The 18,677-nt window shown below is 49.4% G+C and overlaps 1 protein-coding gene across 1 annotated transcript in view; it reads right to left on the bottom strand.

Annotated features, from left to right (window-relative positions):
- LOC146863459 (interleukin-12 subunit beta-like) overlaps positions 1 to 14,419 on the bottom strand; it is a 72,685-nt gene extending 58,266 nt beyond the window's left edge. The window contains exons 1-2 of the mRNA XM_085643176.1: positions 14,333 to 14,419; positions 4,453 to 4,588 (exon numbers count right to left, since the gene is read on the bottom strand). Of these exons, the coding sequence (XP_085499302.1) occupies positions 4,453 to 4,588; positions 14,333 to 14,419 (223 nt within the window). The remainder of the gene's footprint in view (positions 1 to 4,452; positions 4,589 to 14,332) is intronic.
- Between the last annotated feature and the right edge of the window lie 4,258 nt (positions 14,420 to 18,677).

The following is an 18,677-nucleotide window of genomic DNA, read 5'->3' as shown; positions in this document are numbered from 1 at the left end:
AGTGGGCAAAAGAACGATGGATTTAACCCAGATCTCTTGACTGGGGGAGAATGTCTGCATTGTCAGCATTCCGTCCATCATTTGTTTGTTGTAACGCTTTTTGCCCTAAGTGGGATGGGTATTCCCAGACGTGGGACCCGTGCTCACTACGCCACTGGAGTCAAGCTATCCTGGCTGATGACGGCTGATAGCCAGAAACCGGTCCTAGGATGCTTGATTCCGGTCCAGGGAAGACATGGCTTGGCATTTCGGGCTGGACTGTTCCCATGAGGCACAGGGTCAAGACTGATTTGCATATGGCCATGTCTAAACTGGGGTGGTGCAGTGGGCAAAAGAACGATGGATTTAACCCAGATCTCTTGACTGGGGGAGAATGTCTGCATTGTCAGCATTCCGTCCATCATTTGTTTGTTGTAACGCTTTTCGCCCTAAGTGGGATGGGTATTCCCAGACGTGGGACCCGTGCTCACTACGCCACTGGAGTCAAGCTATCCTGGCAGATGACGGCTGATAGCCAGAAACCGGTCCTAGGATGCTTGATTCCGGTCCAGGGAAGACATGGCTTGGCAGTTCGGGCTGGACTGTTCCCATGAGGCACAGGGTCAAGACTGATTTGCATATGGCCATGTCTAAACTGGGGTGGTGTAGTGGGCAAAAGAACGATGGATTTAACCCAGATCTCTTGACTGGGGGAGAATGTCTGCATTGTCAGCATTCCGTCCATCATTTGTTTGTTGTAACGCTTTTCGCCCTAAGTGGGATGGGTATTCCCAGACGTGGGACCCGTGCTCACTACGCCACTGGAGTCAAGCTATCCTGGCTGATGACGGCTGATAGCCAGAAACCGGTCCTAGGATGCTTGATTCCGGTCGAGGGAAGACATGGCTTGGCAGTTCGGGCTGGACTGTTCCCATGAAGCACAGGGTCAAGACTGATTTGCATATGGCCATGTCTAAACTGGGGTGGTGTAGTGGGCAAAAGAACGATGGATTTAACCCAGATCTCTTGACTGGGGGAGAATGTCTGCATTGTCAGCATTCCGTCCATCATTTGTTTGTTGTAACGCTTTTCGCCCTAAGTGGGATGGGTATTCCCAGACGTGGGACCCGTGCTCACTACGCCACTGGAGTCAAGCTATCCTGGCTGATGACGGCTGATAGCCAGAAACCGGTCCTAGGATGCTTGATTCCGGTCCAGGGAAGACATGGCTTGGAAGTTCGGGCTGGACTGTTCCCATGAGGCACAGGGTCAAGACTGATTTGCATATGGCCATGTCTAAACTGGGGTGGTGTAGTGGGCAAAAGAACGATGGATTTAACCCAGATCTCTTGACTGGGGGAGAATGTCTGCATTGTCAGCATTCCGTCCATCATTTGTTTGTTGTAACGCTTTTCGCCCTAAGTGGGATGGGTATTCCCAGACATGGGACCCGTGCTCACTACGCCACTGGAGTCAAGCTATCCTGGCTGATGACGGCTGATAGCCAGAAACCGGTCCTAGGATGCTTGATTCCGGTCCAGGGAAGACATGGCTTGGCAGTTCGGGCTGGACTGTTCCCATGAGGCACAGGGTCAAGACTGATTTGCATATGGCCATGTCTAAACTGGGGTGGTGTAGTGGGCAAAAGAACGATGGATTTAACCCAGATCTCTTGACTGGGGGAGAATGTCTGCATTGTCAGCATTCCGTCCATCATTTGTTTGTTGTAACGCTTTTCGCCCTAAGTGGGATGGGTATTCCCAGACGTGGGACCCGTGCTCACTACGCCACTGGAGTCAAGCTATCCTGGCTGATGACGGCTGATAGCCAGAAACCGGTCCTAGGATGCTTGATTCCGGTCCAGGGAAGACATGGCTTGGCAGTTTGGGCTGGACTGTTCCCATGAGGCACAGGGTCAAGACTGATTTGCATATGGCCATGTCTAAACTGGGGTGGTGTAGTGGGCAAAAGAATGATGGATTTAACCCAGATCTCTTGACTGGGGGAGAATGTCTGCATTGTCAGCATTCCGTCTATCATTTGTTTGTTGTAACGCTTTTCGCCCTAAGTGGGATGGGTATTCCCAGACGTGGGACCCGTGCTCACTACGCCACTGGAGTCAAGCTATCCTGGCTGATGACGGCTGATAGCCAGAAACCGGTCCTAGGATGCTTGATTCCGGTCCAGGGAAGACATGGCTTGGCAGTTCGGGCTGGACTGTTCCCATGAGGCACAGGGTCAAGACTGATTTGCATATGGCCATGTCTAAACTGGGGTGGTGTAGTGGGCAAAAGAACAATGGATTTAACCCAGATCTCTTGACTGGGGGAGAATGTCTGCATTGTCAGCATTCCGTCCATCATTTGTTTGTTGTTACAGTCATTTCCTACACAAGATTTCTACGCACACTGTAGGGGAATTCTGTAAAGCTTAAATGTAAGAGTGTGCAGGTCCTTAGACACAGTATTGATAATTCATAATCTGTCAGGCCAGTGGAATACGCTCCAAAAGGAGCACGTGTGCTGGACCTATCCAAAAGCTCTTGGTTCCTTTTGCTTAAATAATTCTGTGAAGCTCCCAGAAATCTGCTATTCATGGAGGATGCCGATGACGCAAAGATGTTTTACTTTTTTTTAAACTCGTCGTGAATCGGCAGGTTGGTCTGTGATCCCCTGCGAATGTAAATGTTGTGATGCGACCTGTTGGGATGTCATTCTATCCATCAACTGTTGTTTTTGCATTTGTCACCCCGAGTGGGAAGGGTATGCCCAGACGTGGGTCCTGTGCTCTCCATGCCATTGGAATCAAGCTATCCTGGCTGAAGAGGGGTGAAGCCCCGAAACCGGTCCTAGGATGCTTGTTTCCAGTCCAGGGAGGACCTGGCCTGGTGGTTCGGGCTGGACTGGTCCCAAGAGGCACAGGATCAAGACTGATTTGCATATGGCTGGGTCCAAACTGGAAAGACCTCGTGAGCAAGAAAACAATGGATTTAGGCCCAGATCTCTGTACTGGGGTGAATGTACGACAGTGTTCTGCATTCTGTCCATCAACTGTTTTTGCATATATCGTTTGTATTAACCTTTATAAGCCCAACATTGTACATAATGCAAAGCCATTGTGTGATGTAATGCTGTTATGTCATTCAAAGATGTAAGTTCTCTGTTTATACCATGTATCGTCTCCCCACACCCCAATTAACGTGCAGCGCATAGTTGCAACCCAGGTAGGTTTGTGCGATATAAATACTGATACATGCATACTCTTTGAATTTTAGGTCACAAGAGATCGAGTGATGGTGGTAGGTCGGGTTCACTGGTACGGGGGTCTACAAGAGATTAAGGGGTTTTACCTTTGCACGTGTCTACTAGACAGTGTGGACGTGATTAAGCTGACGTGGCATTTGGACGTATGTGTTATGGCAGCTGTCTCGATGAGCTGAGATTGGTGCAGTGCTTAATTTGAGCCGGTGGTTTCCTGTGCTCAGCACCGGCTCTTAAATTGTGAAAAACGGGGCTTGTGACAACCTGCCACAAGGTGGCGCTGTCTGGTCAATTTAGAGATGACCACTACAATAGTCAATTATTGATTCAATACACATTTAGTATGACTATTACCTGCTGCCTAAGCCAGTCTTATAGCTTTGGGGGCCTGAAATAGTCCGAATTGTCGCACTTATAGGAGGGTGATGGTTAGCAGTTGCATTGTTACTATAATTGGCAGCATAGCAGGGGCAATGTGTGGTGCAAGCTGCAGTGGCCTCCTGCGGAGAGCCCTGGAAATTATTATCCTACAAATGAAGCACTGGATTGGTGACTCTTCGGCACCAGAATGCCAGTGGTTTGGGACAGTGGAGTGGAAGACCCTGCTCAGGTGGCATCTCTCCGGGAAGAGCTCGTAGGTGGCCAGAGTGGCCATGTGGGCACTACAGTACTGAGCTCAGCGCCTTGAGCCAGTGATATGCAATTCTCTTGGCGAGAGCCAGGAGTGTGTGGGGAGCTTGTGAGGGTCAGCGGCATGGTGTGTCCACACCCAAGCACACAGTCTTTCACTAGACCAGTAGTGGAACAGGGTGAGATCTTGCCAATTTCTTGCAGCCGGAAAGACTCTAGAAATACTGTGCAATCGTACTGTGATGGTTTTGGGCCGGCGAGGAGAGGAGAGGTATTACCAAGAGTAGGTCTGGGCACTGCGTAGGTGGTCAATAGGAGATGGCAACTGGGCCCGAGGGGGATGTGGGAAGATCATTTAGATGATTAAGGATGAAGGGTCCTGAGGAGAGGCATCTGGAAACTTTTTAAAGACCCCATCCCCCATAGACCACCAAAAGGGTTCGGCCTGGAAGACCCCAGAGATGGCCTCATTAGACCTGGACCCTTTCTTTTAGATTCTTTTCAAATACGGGAGCTTGACAGGCACTGGACACGGCTTAGTTTAGGATGAAGAGAGTTCAGGGTCACACCACACATTACACACCACACATTACAGGTTCCTGAGGCAGGGATGGGTAGAGGGCAGACTGAGGTTTACACTTCTCTGGCCAGGAGTCCAGACTTCTTCCTCCGAGGATGCTCTGCAGGAGGACGAACACAGGAAGGAGCCGGCGCATCATCTGGAAAAAAGGGAAACTATTAATATACGTCCAGCTGTGTCTCGGCCTCCACGGTTGTTGACAAGTAGACTTTATTCTGAGGCATCAAGATGCATAATCCCAGCTCTCTACTCTACAGCAGGGCAGCAGTCTGTCACTGAGAAACGTGTTTATTTCATTTTTATTTCAGGTACATATGTGGTGCACAAAGTAAATCACCATTCATCGGTGGCAGCTGAAAAAGGTGGTTTTCAAACCCTTCCTCAGACTCAGGAGAGCGTGGGTTGCTTTACTGTGGCAGGGCATCCGCACCCTTGAACCAATGACAGCCAATCACCGGCCGCCCACAGAAGGGGGGGTCAGGAGCCTAGATCTGCGGGTTGGTGTTTGCTCATCTTCTGGGGTGGGAAGGGCAGAGGAAGTTACCATTTAATTGCTTATTGGTCCCTCTCTCGGACCACTTTGAAGGAGGTGGGAGGGGCAGAGAAACTTTACATTAAAGAGCTAACTGATCCCTCTCCCTGACCTCACTGGGGGAGAAAGAGAAAGTTACCCCCAAAGGGCTAATTGACCACGCTCCTTCACCCCTCTTGGAAGGGTAGAGAGAGTTACCATTGAAGAACTAACTGACCCCTCTCTTTGACCTTCTTCTCTGGCCCCTCTCTCTGATACCGCTCCCTGACCCCTCTCTGTGGCCCTTCTCACTGACCAATCTCTCTGGCTCCTCGCTCTGACCTCTCCCTCTGGTGCCTCTCTCTGGCCCACTCTCTCTGACCCTGCTCTCTGACCCTCTCTCTAGCCCCTCCCACTCACTCCTCCATCTGACCCTTCTCTCTGGCCCCTCTCTCTGGCCCACTCTCTCTGACCCCACTCTCTGATCCTTTATCTGGCCCCTCTCTCTGACACCTCTCTCTGACCCATTCACTCTGACACCGCTCTCTGACCATCTCTCTGGCCATTCTCTCACTGACACCTCTCTCTGACCCCTCTCCATGACCACTCTCCCTGACCCCTTTCTCTGACCCCTCTCTCTGACACCTTTCTCCGACCCCTCTCTCTGACACCTCTCCCTGACACCTCTCTCTGATCCCTCTTTCTGATCCTTTATCTAACCCCTCTCTCTGACCCATCTCTCTGACCCCTCTCTGTGACACCTCTCTCTGATCCCTCTCTCTGACCCCTCTCTCTGATCCCTCTCTCTGATCCCTCTCTCTGACCTCTCTCTCTGACCCATCTCTCTGACTCCTCTCTGACCCCTCTCTGACCCCTCTTTCTGACCCCGATCTCTGATCACTCTCTCTGTGACTCCTCTTCGTGACTCCTCTCCCTGGCCCCTCTCACTGACCCCACTCTCTAATCCCTCTCTCATCAGTCTCTTTCTGACCCTTCTCTCTCACCCCTCTATCTGCCCCTCTACTTAACCCCTCTCTCTGTCCCCTATCCATGACATCTCTCTCTCTTGACCCTCTCTCTGATGTCTCTTTCGGATCCCTGTTTCTGAGCCCTCTCTCTGACCTCTCTCTCCCTGATCCCTCTATCTGACTACTTTCTCTGACCTCTCTCTCTGACCCCTCTCTCTGACACCTCTCTCTGACCCCTTTCTCTGACCCCTCTCTCTGACCCCTCTCGCTGATTCCTCTCTCTGATCCTCTCTCTGACCCTTTTCTCTGACCCCTCTCTCTGGCTCCTCTCTCTGATCACCTCTCTAGCCCCTCTCTCTGGCCCTTCTCTCTGACCCCTCTCTCTGATCCCTCTCTCTGACCCTCTCTCTGGCCCCTCTCTCTCTGACCCCTCTCCCTGACCCCTCTCTTTGACCTGTCTTTCGCTGACCCCTCTCTTTGACCTCTCTCTCTCTGGCCCCTCTCTCCGACTGCTCTCTCTGACCCCTCTCTCTCTCTGACTTCTCTCTCTCTGACCTCTCTCTCTCTCTGACCTCTCTCTCTGGCCCCTCTCTCGGACCCCTCTCTCTGATCGCTCTCTCTGACCCCTCTCTTTGACCTCTCTCTCTCCGACCTCTTTCCTCTCTGGCCTCTCTCTCTGACCCCTCACTTTGACCCCTCACTTTGACCCCTCTCTCTGACCCCTCTCTTTGACCTCTCTCTGACTTCTCTCTCTCTGGCCCCTCTCTCTGACCCCTTTCCCTGACCCCTCTCTCTGACCTCTCTCTCTCTCTCTCTCTCTCTCTCTCTGATCCCTCTCTCTGACCTCTCTCTGACCCCTCTTCTTGACCCCTCCCCTTGACCCCTCTCGCTGACCTCTCTCTCCCTGATCCCCCTGCCCTGACCCCTCTCTCTGACCCCTCCCTTCGACCTCTCTCTCTCTGAACTCTCTCTCTCACTGACCTATCTCTCTGACCTCTCTCTCTCTGAACTCTCTCTCTCTCTGGCCCCTCCCTCTGACCCCTCTCTTTGAACTCTCTCTCTCTGACCTCTCTCTCTCTGGCCCCTCACTCTGACCCCTCTCTCTGACACCTCTCCCTGACCGCTCTCTCTGACCACTCTCTCTCTGACCCCTCTTTCTGACCTCTCTCTCTCTCCGATCCCTCTCTCTGACCTCTCTCTGGCCCCTCTCTCTGACCCCTCTTTTTGACCTCTCTCCTTGACCCCTCTCGCTGACCTCTCTTCCTGACCCCCCTTTGTCTGACCCCTCTCTCTGGCTCCTCTCTCTGATCATTTCTCTAGCTCCTCTCTCTCTGACCCCTTGCTCTGACCCCTCTACTTGACCCCTCTTCCTGATTCCTGTTTCTGATTCTCTCTCTAACCCCTCTCTCTGACCCCTCCCTCTGATCATCTCTGGCCTCTCTCTCTCTGGCCCCTCTCTCTGACCCCGCTCTCTGACCCTCTCTCTGGCCCCTCTCTCTCTGACCCCTCTCCCTGACTCCCCTCTTTGACCTCCCTTTCTCTGACCCCTCTATCTGGCCCCTCTCTCCAACCCCTCTCTCTAACCCCTCTCCCTGACCCCTCTCTCTCTGACGTATCTTTCTCTGACCTCTCTCTCTGACATCTCTCTCTCACTGACCTCTCTCTCTCTGACCCCTTTCTTTGACCTCTCTCTCTCTCTGGTCTCTCTCTCTCTGGCCCCTCTCTCTGACCCCTCGCACCGACCTCTCTCTTTGACCTCTCTCTCTCTCTGACCTCTCTCTCTCTGACCCCCTCTCTCTGACCTCTCTCTCTCTCTCTGACCCCTCTCCCTGATCCCTCTCTCTGACCTCTCTCTCTCTGACCTCTCTCTGGCCCCTCTCTCTGACCCCTCTTCTCGATCCCTCTCCTTGACCCCACTCTCTGACCTCTCTCTCTGACCCCCCTCTCCCTGACCCCCCTCTCTCTGAGCTCTATCTCGGGCCCTCTTTCCGCCACATACAGAATTAAAAAAGGCTCATGTAATTCTGCTTAAAACACCCTGATGTCAATCCCAGGAAGGTGTCCCATTAACATCTCATGCCCTTGCCGCCTGCAGCTGGAAACCCTTGGAAGGGCATGTGTAGAAACAACAAGTGACGTCCTCGGATCCCCAAAACCCTCAGCTGCCTGTCAGGCACGGTCATGATCAGGCGGCCCCTCTTCAATGCGACGCAAGGCATCGTCAGTGGCAGACACCTCTGCAAGCCACCGGGCATCACTTTTACTGTTGAGTGAACCTCAAGTATGTCATTTATGGAGGGACATCACTGCTGTCTTAGCACCTAACCTTTGATCTTCAGAGAGGCAGTTCTAAGTACGGTACGTGTGGGAAGTCTCTCGGCGTGTGTGCTTCTTAAACAGTTGGCATGACTACAACCCGTGGTGTGCATCTATAACAATGTAGCATATCTCTACCGTCTGTGTGTGTGTGAGGTCTGTTGAGATGTTATTTGCCCCTCAGACCTGTTGGTATGACTGTAGTGACTGGCTGAGGTATGTTCCATCTTACACCTGTTGGTATGTCTTACTAGCTGGGATATGTGTCTATACCACATATTCGTATGGTTCTACTGGCTGGGGTGTGTGTCTGAAGCCCCTGAGGGTGAGGTTCTACCAGCTGGGGTTTCTGTCTGGAACACCTGTTAGGATGGTTCTGCCAGCTGGGGTTTCTGTCTGTAACACCTGTTGGTATGGTTCTGCCAGCTGGGGTGTGTGTCTGTAACACCTGTTGGTATGGTTGTGCCAGCTGTGGTGTGTCTCCAACACTTGTTGGAGTGGTTCTTCCAGATAGAGTATGTGTCTGTAGCACCTGAAGGTGCGGTACTGCCAGCTGGGGTGTGTGTCTGTAACACCTGTTAGGATGGTTCTGCCAGCTGGGGTGTGTGTCTGTAGCTCCTGAGGGTAAGGTTCTGCCAGCTGGGGTGTGTGTCTGTAACACCTGTTAGGATGGTTCTGCCAGCTGGCGTGTGTGTCTGTAACACCTGCTGGTATGATTCTACCATCTGGGGTGTGTGTCTGTAGCCCCTGAAGGTGAGGTTCTGCCAGCTGGGGTGTGTGTCTGTAACATCTGTTGGTGCGGTTCTACCAGATGGGGTGTGTGTCTGTAACACCTGCTGGTATGGTTCTACCAGCTGGGGTGTGTGTCTGTAACACCTGCTGGTATGATTCTACCAGCTGGGGTGTGTGTCTGTAGCCCCTGAGGGTAAGGTTCTGCCAGCTAGGGTGTATTTCTGTAACACCTGTTAGGATGGTTCTGCCAGCTGGAGTGTGTGTCTGTAACACCTGCTGGTATGGTTCTACCAGCTGGGTTGTGTGTCTGTAGCCCCTGATGGTTAGGTTCTGCCAGCTGGGGTGTATGTCTGTAGCACCTGAAGGTGAGGTTCTGCCAGCTGGGGTGTGTGTCTGTAACACCTGTTGGTATGGTTCTGACAGATGGGGTGTATGTCTGTAACACCTGCTGGTATGGTTCTACCAGCTGGGGTGTGTGTCTGTAGCCCCTAAAGGTGAGGTTCTGCCAGCTGGGGTGTATGTCTGTAGCACCTGAAGGTGAGGTTCTGCCAGCTGGGGTGTGTGTCTGTAACACCTGTTGGTATGGTTCTGACAGCTGGGGTGTTTGTCTGTTAAGCCAGTTAGTATAGTTGTGCCAGCTGTGGTGTGTCTGTAACACCTGCTGGTATGGTTCTGCCATATGTGGTGTTGTGGTGTGTCTGTAACACCTGTTGAGATGGTTCTGCCAGGTGGGGTCGTGTGTCTGTAGCACCTGAAGGTGCGGTTCTACCAGCTGAGTTGTGTGTCTGTAACACCTGTTGATATGGTTCAGACAACTGGGGTGCGTGTCTGTAACGCCTGTTGGGATGGTTCTGCTTCTTAGGTGTTTGTCTGCAACACATGTTCGTATGGTTCTGCTAGCTGGGGTGTGTGTCTGTAACACCTGCTGCTACGGTCCTGCCAGCTGGGATGTATGTCTGTAAAGCCAGTTAGTATGGTTCTGCGCGCTGGGTGTGTGTCTGTAACACCTGCTGCTATGGTCCTACCAGCTGGGGTGTGTGTCTGTAACTCCTGTTGGTATGGTTCTACCAGCTGATGTGTGCGTCTGTAACGCCTGTTGGTATGGTTCGTTCAGCTGGGTTGTGTGTCTGTAACACCTGTTTGTATGGTCCTACCAGCTGTGGTGTGTCTGTAACACCTGCTGGTATGGTTCTGCCAGATGTGGTGTTGTGGTGTGTCTGTGACACCTGTTGGTATGGTTCTGCCAGCTGGCGTGTTTCTTTAACACCTGTTGGGATAGTTCTGCGAGAAGAGCTGTGTGTCTGTAGCACATGAAGGTGAGGTTCTGCCAGCTGGGGTGTATGTCTGTAACACCTGTTGGTATGGTTGTGCCAGCTGGGGTGTGTGTCTGTAACACCTGTTGGTACGGTTCTGCCAGCTGGGGTGTGTTTGTAACACCTGAAGGTGGGGTTCTGCCAGCTGGGGTGTATGTCTGTAACAGCTGTTGGTATGGTTGTGCCAGCTGAGGTATGTGTCTGTAACACCTGTTGGTACGGTTCTGCCAGCTGGGGTGTGTTTGTAACACCTGAAGGTGGGGTTCTGCCAGCTGGGGTGTATGTCTGTAACACCTGCTGGTATAGATCTGCCAGCTGGGGTGTGTGTTTGTAACACCTTTTGGTATGGTTCTGCCAGCTGGGGTGTGTGTCTGTAACACCTGTTGGTATGGTTCTGCCAGCTGGGGTGTGTGTCTGTAACACCTGTTGGTATGGTTCTGCCATATGTGGTGTTGTGGTGTGTCTGTAAATCCTGTTGGTATGGTTCTACCAGCTGATGTGTGCGTCTGTAACGCCTGTTGGTATGGTTCTTTCAGCTGGGTTGTGTGTCTGTAACACCTGTATGTATGGTCCTACCAGCTGTGGTGTGTCTGTAACACCTGCTGGTATGGTTCTGCCAGATGTGGTGTTGTGGTGTGTCTGTGACACCTGTTGGTATGGTTCTGCCAGCTGGCGTGTTTCTTTAACACCTGTTGGGATAGTTCTGCGAGATGGGCTGTGTGTCTGTAGCACTTGAAGGTGTGGTTCTGCCAGCTGGGGTGTATGTCTGTAACACCTGTTGGTATGGTTGTGTCAGCTGGGGTGTGTGTCTGTAACACCTGTTGGTACGGTTCTGCCAGCTGGGGTGTGTTTGTAACACCTGAAGGTGGGGTTCTGCCAGCTGGGGTGTGTGTCTGTAATACCTGTTGGGATGGTTCTGCCTGCTGGTGTGTGTTTGTAACACCTGAGGTGAGGTTCTGCCAGCTGGGGTGTGTGTCTGTAACACCTGTTGGGATGGTTCTGCCAGCTGGCGTGTGTGTCTTTAACACTTGTTTTTTTGATGGTGCCAGCTTAGCAGGTGTGTCTGTTAGACATCGTTATGTCTGTACCAGCTGCGACGTGTATTTGAAAGAAGTGCAGTGACAGGTCACTTAAGACATTCTGAAATCTCACCTTTGGCTTCCTGTTGAACCTGTAACTTAAATACCACACCTGTAAGATCCAGGTGGGCCTGTAATTGGACGAGGGGGCTTTCTCCCATCTAAGATATGCAACATTCTTGTTTGAGGAAATAGCTGTGCTGGTTTCTGATGTGCCATGGACTTGGAGACCCAGGGGCTTATTTACAAGCCCCTGGCGCCACCGATGCATCACTTTTTGTGAAGGACCGCTGGCGCAACCTCCTGCCCCATATGGCCCCTTCTCACGCAACACTTTGCGTTGAAGGGGTGCGGCATGGGTGTGACTGTGGCTGCTCCCACGCAACAGCCATGTATTCTGCCGCATTTCCAGATTTACGAGAACTCGTAAACCTGGAAATGTGTTGGAATGCTACGCCACCCCAGCGAGGCACAGCGAAAATAAATGTTTACATTTCTCCTCATTTTTTCCTCTTTCTAGGGGTGCTGCATTATGCAGCACACATAGGAATTGGAAATCACCTATCTTTAATTTTTTTTTAATTGTTTTTGTGCAGGAAAGTCCCCTTCCTGCACAGAAACAATCATTTCCATGACACAGGCAACATGGTGCAAGGGTGCCTGCGTCGGTGCACGGCAGCCGATTGTGTGCCAGCACAGGGGAACGCACAGGGATACGTCATTTTGTTGTAAATATGACGTATCTCTGTGTGGTGCCTCACTGCAGCACTTTCTTGTAAATAAGACCCTCGGTTTGAAACAGTGCTGACCCCTCTGGTCTTCCAGAGGACAAGGCTAGTTCAGTATCATACAGCGCCCTCTTGGTCCCATCATCAAAACCCACCAGACAGAAGAGCCTTCTCTGTACAGTCCGCCCTCCTGGGGCACCAAAGCCCTTTCCTCAAATCCAGTGAAGTTTGTCTGCCCATGAAAAAGGAGACCTTTCGAAATATGTTGGTCGGCATAGCGCCAAGATTCCTTTAAGCGCATGGTCACTCAATATAGGACTTAACATAGATATGTCTAAGGTAGGTCCAGGAGAGACCCTTGTCAGGCCAGTAGGATGCCAGCAAGAGAGAAATGTCATACAGTGAAACCAAATGGAATTATTTTACAGAGTGGTCTTTCCCTCAAGCTATACTTGAGGGCAGTCCCGCACACCCATAAAGGTCAGAATTGGTAACTCATATTACCGTGAATGCTCGTTATCTGCTTCTCTTCCACCTGGACTTTCCGTGAAAGTGTAAACTACAAACTTCGGGGCAGATTTACAAGCCCCTTGCACCTCATTTACGCCGCCGTTGCGTCACTTGTGTGACGCAACGGTGGCGCAAATCGTGCGCCATGGTGCGGGGTACTTACAACGTGACGCACCTGGTAGATGCGTCACGTTGTAAAGCCCTGCGCCACATGTAGGCGTTCCTGCGCAGGGGGGGCGTTCCAGCGCAGGAACGCCTCCTAAAAGTGGCTGAGTGAAATCTACAAGATTTCACTCAGTCACTTTTCGGCCCATGCTGCATCAAAACCCTGCGTCTGCCTGAAGCAGGCGTAAGGATTGACGCAGCATTAACAAGATAGGGCCCCCCAGAGCATTGCTGGAGCTGCGTCGCGCTTGTGACTCAACCCCAGCAATGCGCCACTTTTACGGCCCAGATGCGTCACGCATGTGTGCCGTTTTTGCCCCATGGTGCGCCGCATTGTAAATGCGGCGCATCCATGGTGGCGGAGCTGTGGCGCACAATAAGTGGCGCATCCCTGCTGATATGCAGGGATGCGCCAGTTATTGTAAATATGCCCCTTCTTGTGATTCAGTCGCTGTGAAAGTCTCTGATGTAGTTCAAATTCAAAGTGGAATTTAAAACAAATATAAATGTAACCGCATAATTGCCAATTCCTTTGAGTCCTTTACCCTCACTTGTTCGGTGTTACTTCAAAATTAATTTGCAGTCCAATTCCTCAATAGAGTTCAGGATTAATAATCATAAAAGCAATACATCTCCAGAATTATATCCATGTTACTTATTATGAAGCAACTGCTTCTTCGCCAGGTCAGACCCTGTAATGCTTTGCCATATGTTCATGCTAAACCAACTACAGTCCTATTAAACACATAACATAAACAGATAACATAGCCCAGAGACGAATCTAATTAAGATGGATGAGGGAATGACTTTAAAGCAACATTGAACAAGTATTTCGGAAGTATTCTTAAACACCTCTGAAGAAAACGTGGCGTTATATCTGTTTGGCATTCCACTTTGGGTTTATTTTTAATTCCATCATATATATGTGCAATCCCTAGTCACAAGAATTTTGTTCTTTAGTTTATCCTGAAACTCTTGCATTGACCTATCCTTCCTGGACCTACGCTGGACACAAATGATTTGACATAACATCAGATCTGTGCACAAATGTAGCAAAGAGTTTGCACGGACAGTCACAAAATCAAACATCTGTAAATGTGTTCTCCACACACAGCCGCACTCATCGCATCGCAATTGTCTATCTTGCAGAATGTGCCGCGCGCTGCCCTTCCTCTTTCCGGAGAATAAATATAGTCTATGGTTTTCTTACCTCACAAATCTTCAGTCTACTTGTCAGCGATAAAGAGTCTTCTTGGGGACAGGGAGAGCAGTTTGACTATATATACACATCCTCAGTGACATCACTGCTCAACTCCCACTGTGTGATGTCATCTCTAGGAAGGTGGGAGGCAGAAAACAGCATTAGAAACATACAACCTCTGGATGTTAGAGATAAAGATGTAAAAACCTCACACAAGGAAAGTGTGATGGGGAAATGCCAGCAGTTCTACTAAGCAAACAATCTGTTATATTTGTTGCAGGATTTCTAGATCCAATAGCAGTATGATCATATTTGATTAAAAAATGACGTGGTTGCCACAATGAGCAGTTTGAGACTCACTAAGATGGTGGCAGAAATTACAGTCACATGTTCACAAGGATTGTGCACTGAGTAAAAATCTAGTTCAGCCTCAGGGTCCACAATCATCTCTGAGTGCCAATTTGCAACAAAATTTAATGTGAAATCAAGTACATGCACAATGCTCTCAGATATCCCGTCCGCCGAAACATAAATCCCATTATATCCTATGAGATTAATATTTCGGTGGATGGCATATCCGTCACCGTTGTGACGCAGTAACCCATCCTCCAAGATCTACATCAGGCCCGTAGTTTTAAAAACTCAACAATCAGGCATTTTATATAAGAAGCATTTATGTGCAAATATGTGCAAACCCTAATGCGAGTGAAATAGAGTAACAGATACCAAAACATGTTTTTATGATCTGCTTGTTATCTACATAGTTAAAAAGGAGAAATTGAAACAGCTGATTAAGTTTGAAGATGGCAATCAGTACACTTTGAAGGAAAGTAGCAAATGGGCAAAGTCTACAGAGACTCAATAATTCATGTCTTTTGGTCTGGAGCAAACGTTGGCTGCCTCTTCTGTTAGCTCAGATGGTAGCACTCGGGCATCCGGGCAGTACCTGCCCGCTAATACTGATGTTTGTCTACTGTAGGTCCAGGATCCATACCAGACGAACCAATCTCTGCATTTACTGTAGATCCAGGATCCATACCAGATGAACCACTCTCCATGTCTACTGTAGGTCCTGGATCCATACCAGACAAACCACTCACTACATCTACCGTAGATCCAGGATCCATACCAGATGAACCGTTCTCTACGTCTATTGTAGATCCAGGATCCATACCAGGTGAACCACTCTCTACATCTACTGTAGATCCAGGATGCATACCAGACAAACCACTCGCTATATCTACTGTAGATCCACGATCCATACCAGACGAACCATTCTCTATGTCTATTGTAGATCCAGGATCCATACCAGACGAACCACTCGCTATATCTACTGTAGATCCAGGTTCCATACCAGGTGAACCACTCTCTACATCTACTGTAGATCCAGGATGCATTCCAGACAAACCACTCGCTACATCTACTGTAGATCCAGGATCCATACCAGGTGAACCACTCTCTACATCTACTGTAGCTCCAAGATCCATACCAGATTAACCACTCTCTATGTCTATTTAAGATCCAGGATCCATACCAGACAAACCACTTGCTACATCTACGGTAGATCCAGGATCCATACCAGATGAACCATTCTCTACGTCTATTGTAGATCCATGATCCATACTAGAAAAACCACTCTCTATGTCTTCTTAAGATCCAGGATCCATATCAGGTGAATCACTATCAATGTCTACTGTAGATCCAGGATCCATACTAGATGAACCACTGTTTACGTCTACTCTAGATCCATGATCAATATCAGACGAACCACTCTCTACATCTACTGTAGATCCAGGATCCATATCAAATGAACCACTCTTACATCTACTGTAAATCCAGGATCCACACCAGACGAACCACTCTCTATATCTACTGTAGATCCAGGATCCATACCAGGTGAACCACTCTCCACATCTACTGTAGATCCACGATCCATACCAGACGAACCACTGTCTATGTCTACTTAAGATCCAGGATCCATGTCAGGTGAATCACTGTCTCTGTCTACTGTAGATCCATGACCCATACCGGACAAACCACTCTCCATGTCTACTTAAGATCCAGGATCCATATCAGGTGAATCACTGTCTATGTCTACTGTAGATCCAGGATCCAATCTAGGTGAACCACTCTCTACACCTACTGAAGATCCATGATCGATACCAGATGATCCACTCTCTACTTCTACTGTAGATCCAGGATCCATACCAGATGAGTCACTCTCTACCTCTTCTGTAGATCCAGGATTCATACCGGGGGAACCGCTCTCTACTTCTACTGAAGATCCAGGATCCATACTAGTTGAACAACTCTCTACCTCTACTGTAGATCCATGATCCATACCAGGTTAACCACTCTCTACGTCTACTGTAGATCCAGGACCCATACCAGGTGGAAAAATCGATATTGCGTGTCCTAAAAAACTGGTATGGCTTGTGTTGAATCTACGTACAAGAGACATCCTACAATCAAAGCTTGGATTTCATTATGATGTTTGTGGTGATCCGCCTGAGGCAGTGGGTGCTGCTTCCTGCTTGGACAGGTCATAACATTATTCCTGAAATAAACCTTTTTAAGGCATGTTCTCTGAATCCCTTTCTTCTACAGTACACTCATCTGCAGTACTTTCGGAGACCGATCCTGGACACCTCCAGTTTAAGAGGCTTAAATGTTGGACCACACGGAAGGCCTCAGAGACATCTGAAAGGATCTAAGATTTTACTCCATTAATTAAAGGCTGCTGTCTGTATTTGCCCAAGTTACTGGGACTCACAAAGGGGGACATATCCATGCCCCCATCACAGACAAGCACAGCCTGAGTTGGTACTCTGACTAGGCCAGAGTCCATCTCAGAACCCAGGGTCAACCCTACTACACCCTTATTCTGTGTATTCCCACCACCAATTGTAACTGCACTAGGGGGAGCAGGTGCCTTAGGGGCATTGGTGGGGGCTGGAGTATTTTCTTTGGCCTTGTTGCAGTCACTATTCCAGTGAGTTTTCTGTTTACAGATTTTGCACCAAGATTTCTTTTGGCCTTTTCCCTTTCCTGACTGTGAATCCCCACCTGAAGAAGATTTTTGGGGCCCTTGAGAAGACTTCTGGTCTTTACCCTTGTCCCCACCCTTGTCAGAGTTTTTGGAATCTTGCTTCTTTGGGTCACCACCTTGGTTCTGTACCTTCTGCCTCACCCTGTTTCTGACCCATTTGTCTGCCTTCTTTCCCAATTCTTGGGGAGAGGTCATATCAGAGTCTACCAGGTACTGGTGCAACAGCTGATTTTGACAGTTATTAAGAATCTGCTCCCTCATTATCAGATTGTACAATCCTTTGAAGTCACACACTTTACTGCCCAATAACCAACCTTCCAGAGCCTTAGCAGCACAGTCAACGAAGTCAACCCAGTCCTAATTTTGTGCCTTTTGGGTATCTTTGAACTTTAACCTGTATGTTTCAGTGGTTAGGCCAAACCCATCTATCAGTGCACTTTTCAAGACTTTGGAATCAGCAGCATCCTCTTCTCATACAGTGAGGAGCTTGTCTCTACCTTTGTCTGCAAAGGAGAGCCATAAGATCCCTGCCCACTGACCTTGAGGGACCTTCTATACTTTACAGGCCCTCTCCAAGGCAGTTATCCATTTGTGGATGTCATCCCCACTCTGGTAGGGAGGGACAATCTTACTTAGGTTTCTATGGTCATAAGACATCTCCCTATCTCTAGGGAAATTGCTGCCACCAAGGGACTCTAGTCCCTCCTTTTTACTAGCTCCGTAGAGCTCTAGGGCTTCCCTATCTAAGTCCATCTGCTGCTTTCTGAGATTGAACTTGTCTTGCTCCTACTTCAGCAGTCTCTCTCTCCTCTCCTGGGAGGTTTCCCTCCCTCTGTGAGAAGAAACAGAGGTGCCTATAGAGGAGTTAGACTGGATAGATCCCCTTGAAAGAGATCTATCCCTTCTAGCCCTATTGTCAGGCCTACCTGGAGGGATAAAGGAAGTGGCATTATTGTCATCCTCCTCATCCTCATCCTGGTGGTCTGTGTTCACCAGAGTCTGGTCGTTGTCACCAGTCTGGTTAGCATTAGAGGTAGGGTCAGGGGAATTATTACCCCTAGGCCCACCCTCACCTGCTGCCCCACCAACACTATCTACATCATCAGGCCCACTAAGCCCTGTGATATCATCCAGCTTAAGTATCATTATGAGATGTTGGGTGGATGGAGTATTGCCTGCCTTCAGCTTCCCAATGGAACATAATAACCTAAGCTGAGCAAAGGAGAGATCCTCATATTTATAGGGAAGGAGCTCACTGGTTCCTGGCTGGTTAGACATTACTAATGTGGTGTGGTGTATTGCACTACCTACATTAGTGTGGCCTACTAAACTCTCTTGAGTTGTAGAAAGGGTGTGCTATCCCTTAACACACAACTCTAAGTTCAGTAGAACTTACTGTAGCTAAACTTGATATTATATGTACCTCAGGTACCTTTAGTGGTTTTCAGTTGATCAATTCAATTGAGATTATCTGGTCAAACAATAGCAAGCTGGAATCCCACACGCTGCACACCAATGTGAGAAGGTGGCCTGATATATGCTGTCCACTAGTTCTAGTGGGCACCTTGTATCAGTCCAAACAACCCCTTATGGTGATAGGTTAAAGACAACCTTTATTGATAGCTATCCTAGTGGTAGCTATGGAGAGCAGCCTTC

This window comes from Triturus cristatus, chromosome 2_2, assembly GCF_964204655.1.
Source record: "Triturus cristatus chromosome 2_2, aTriCri1.1, whole genome shotgun sequence".
NCBI lineage: Eukaryota > Metazoa > Chordata > Amphibia > Caudata > Salamandridae > Triturus > Triturus cristatus.
Note: the sequence above shows the minus strand (reverse complement) of the source record. Positions and strands in the feature narration are given on the sequence as shown.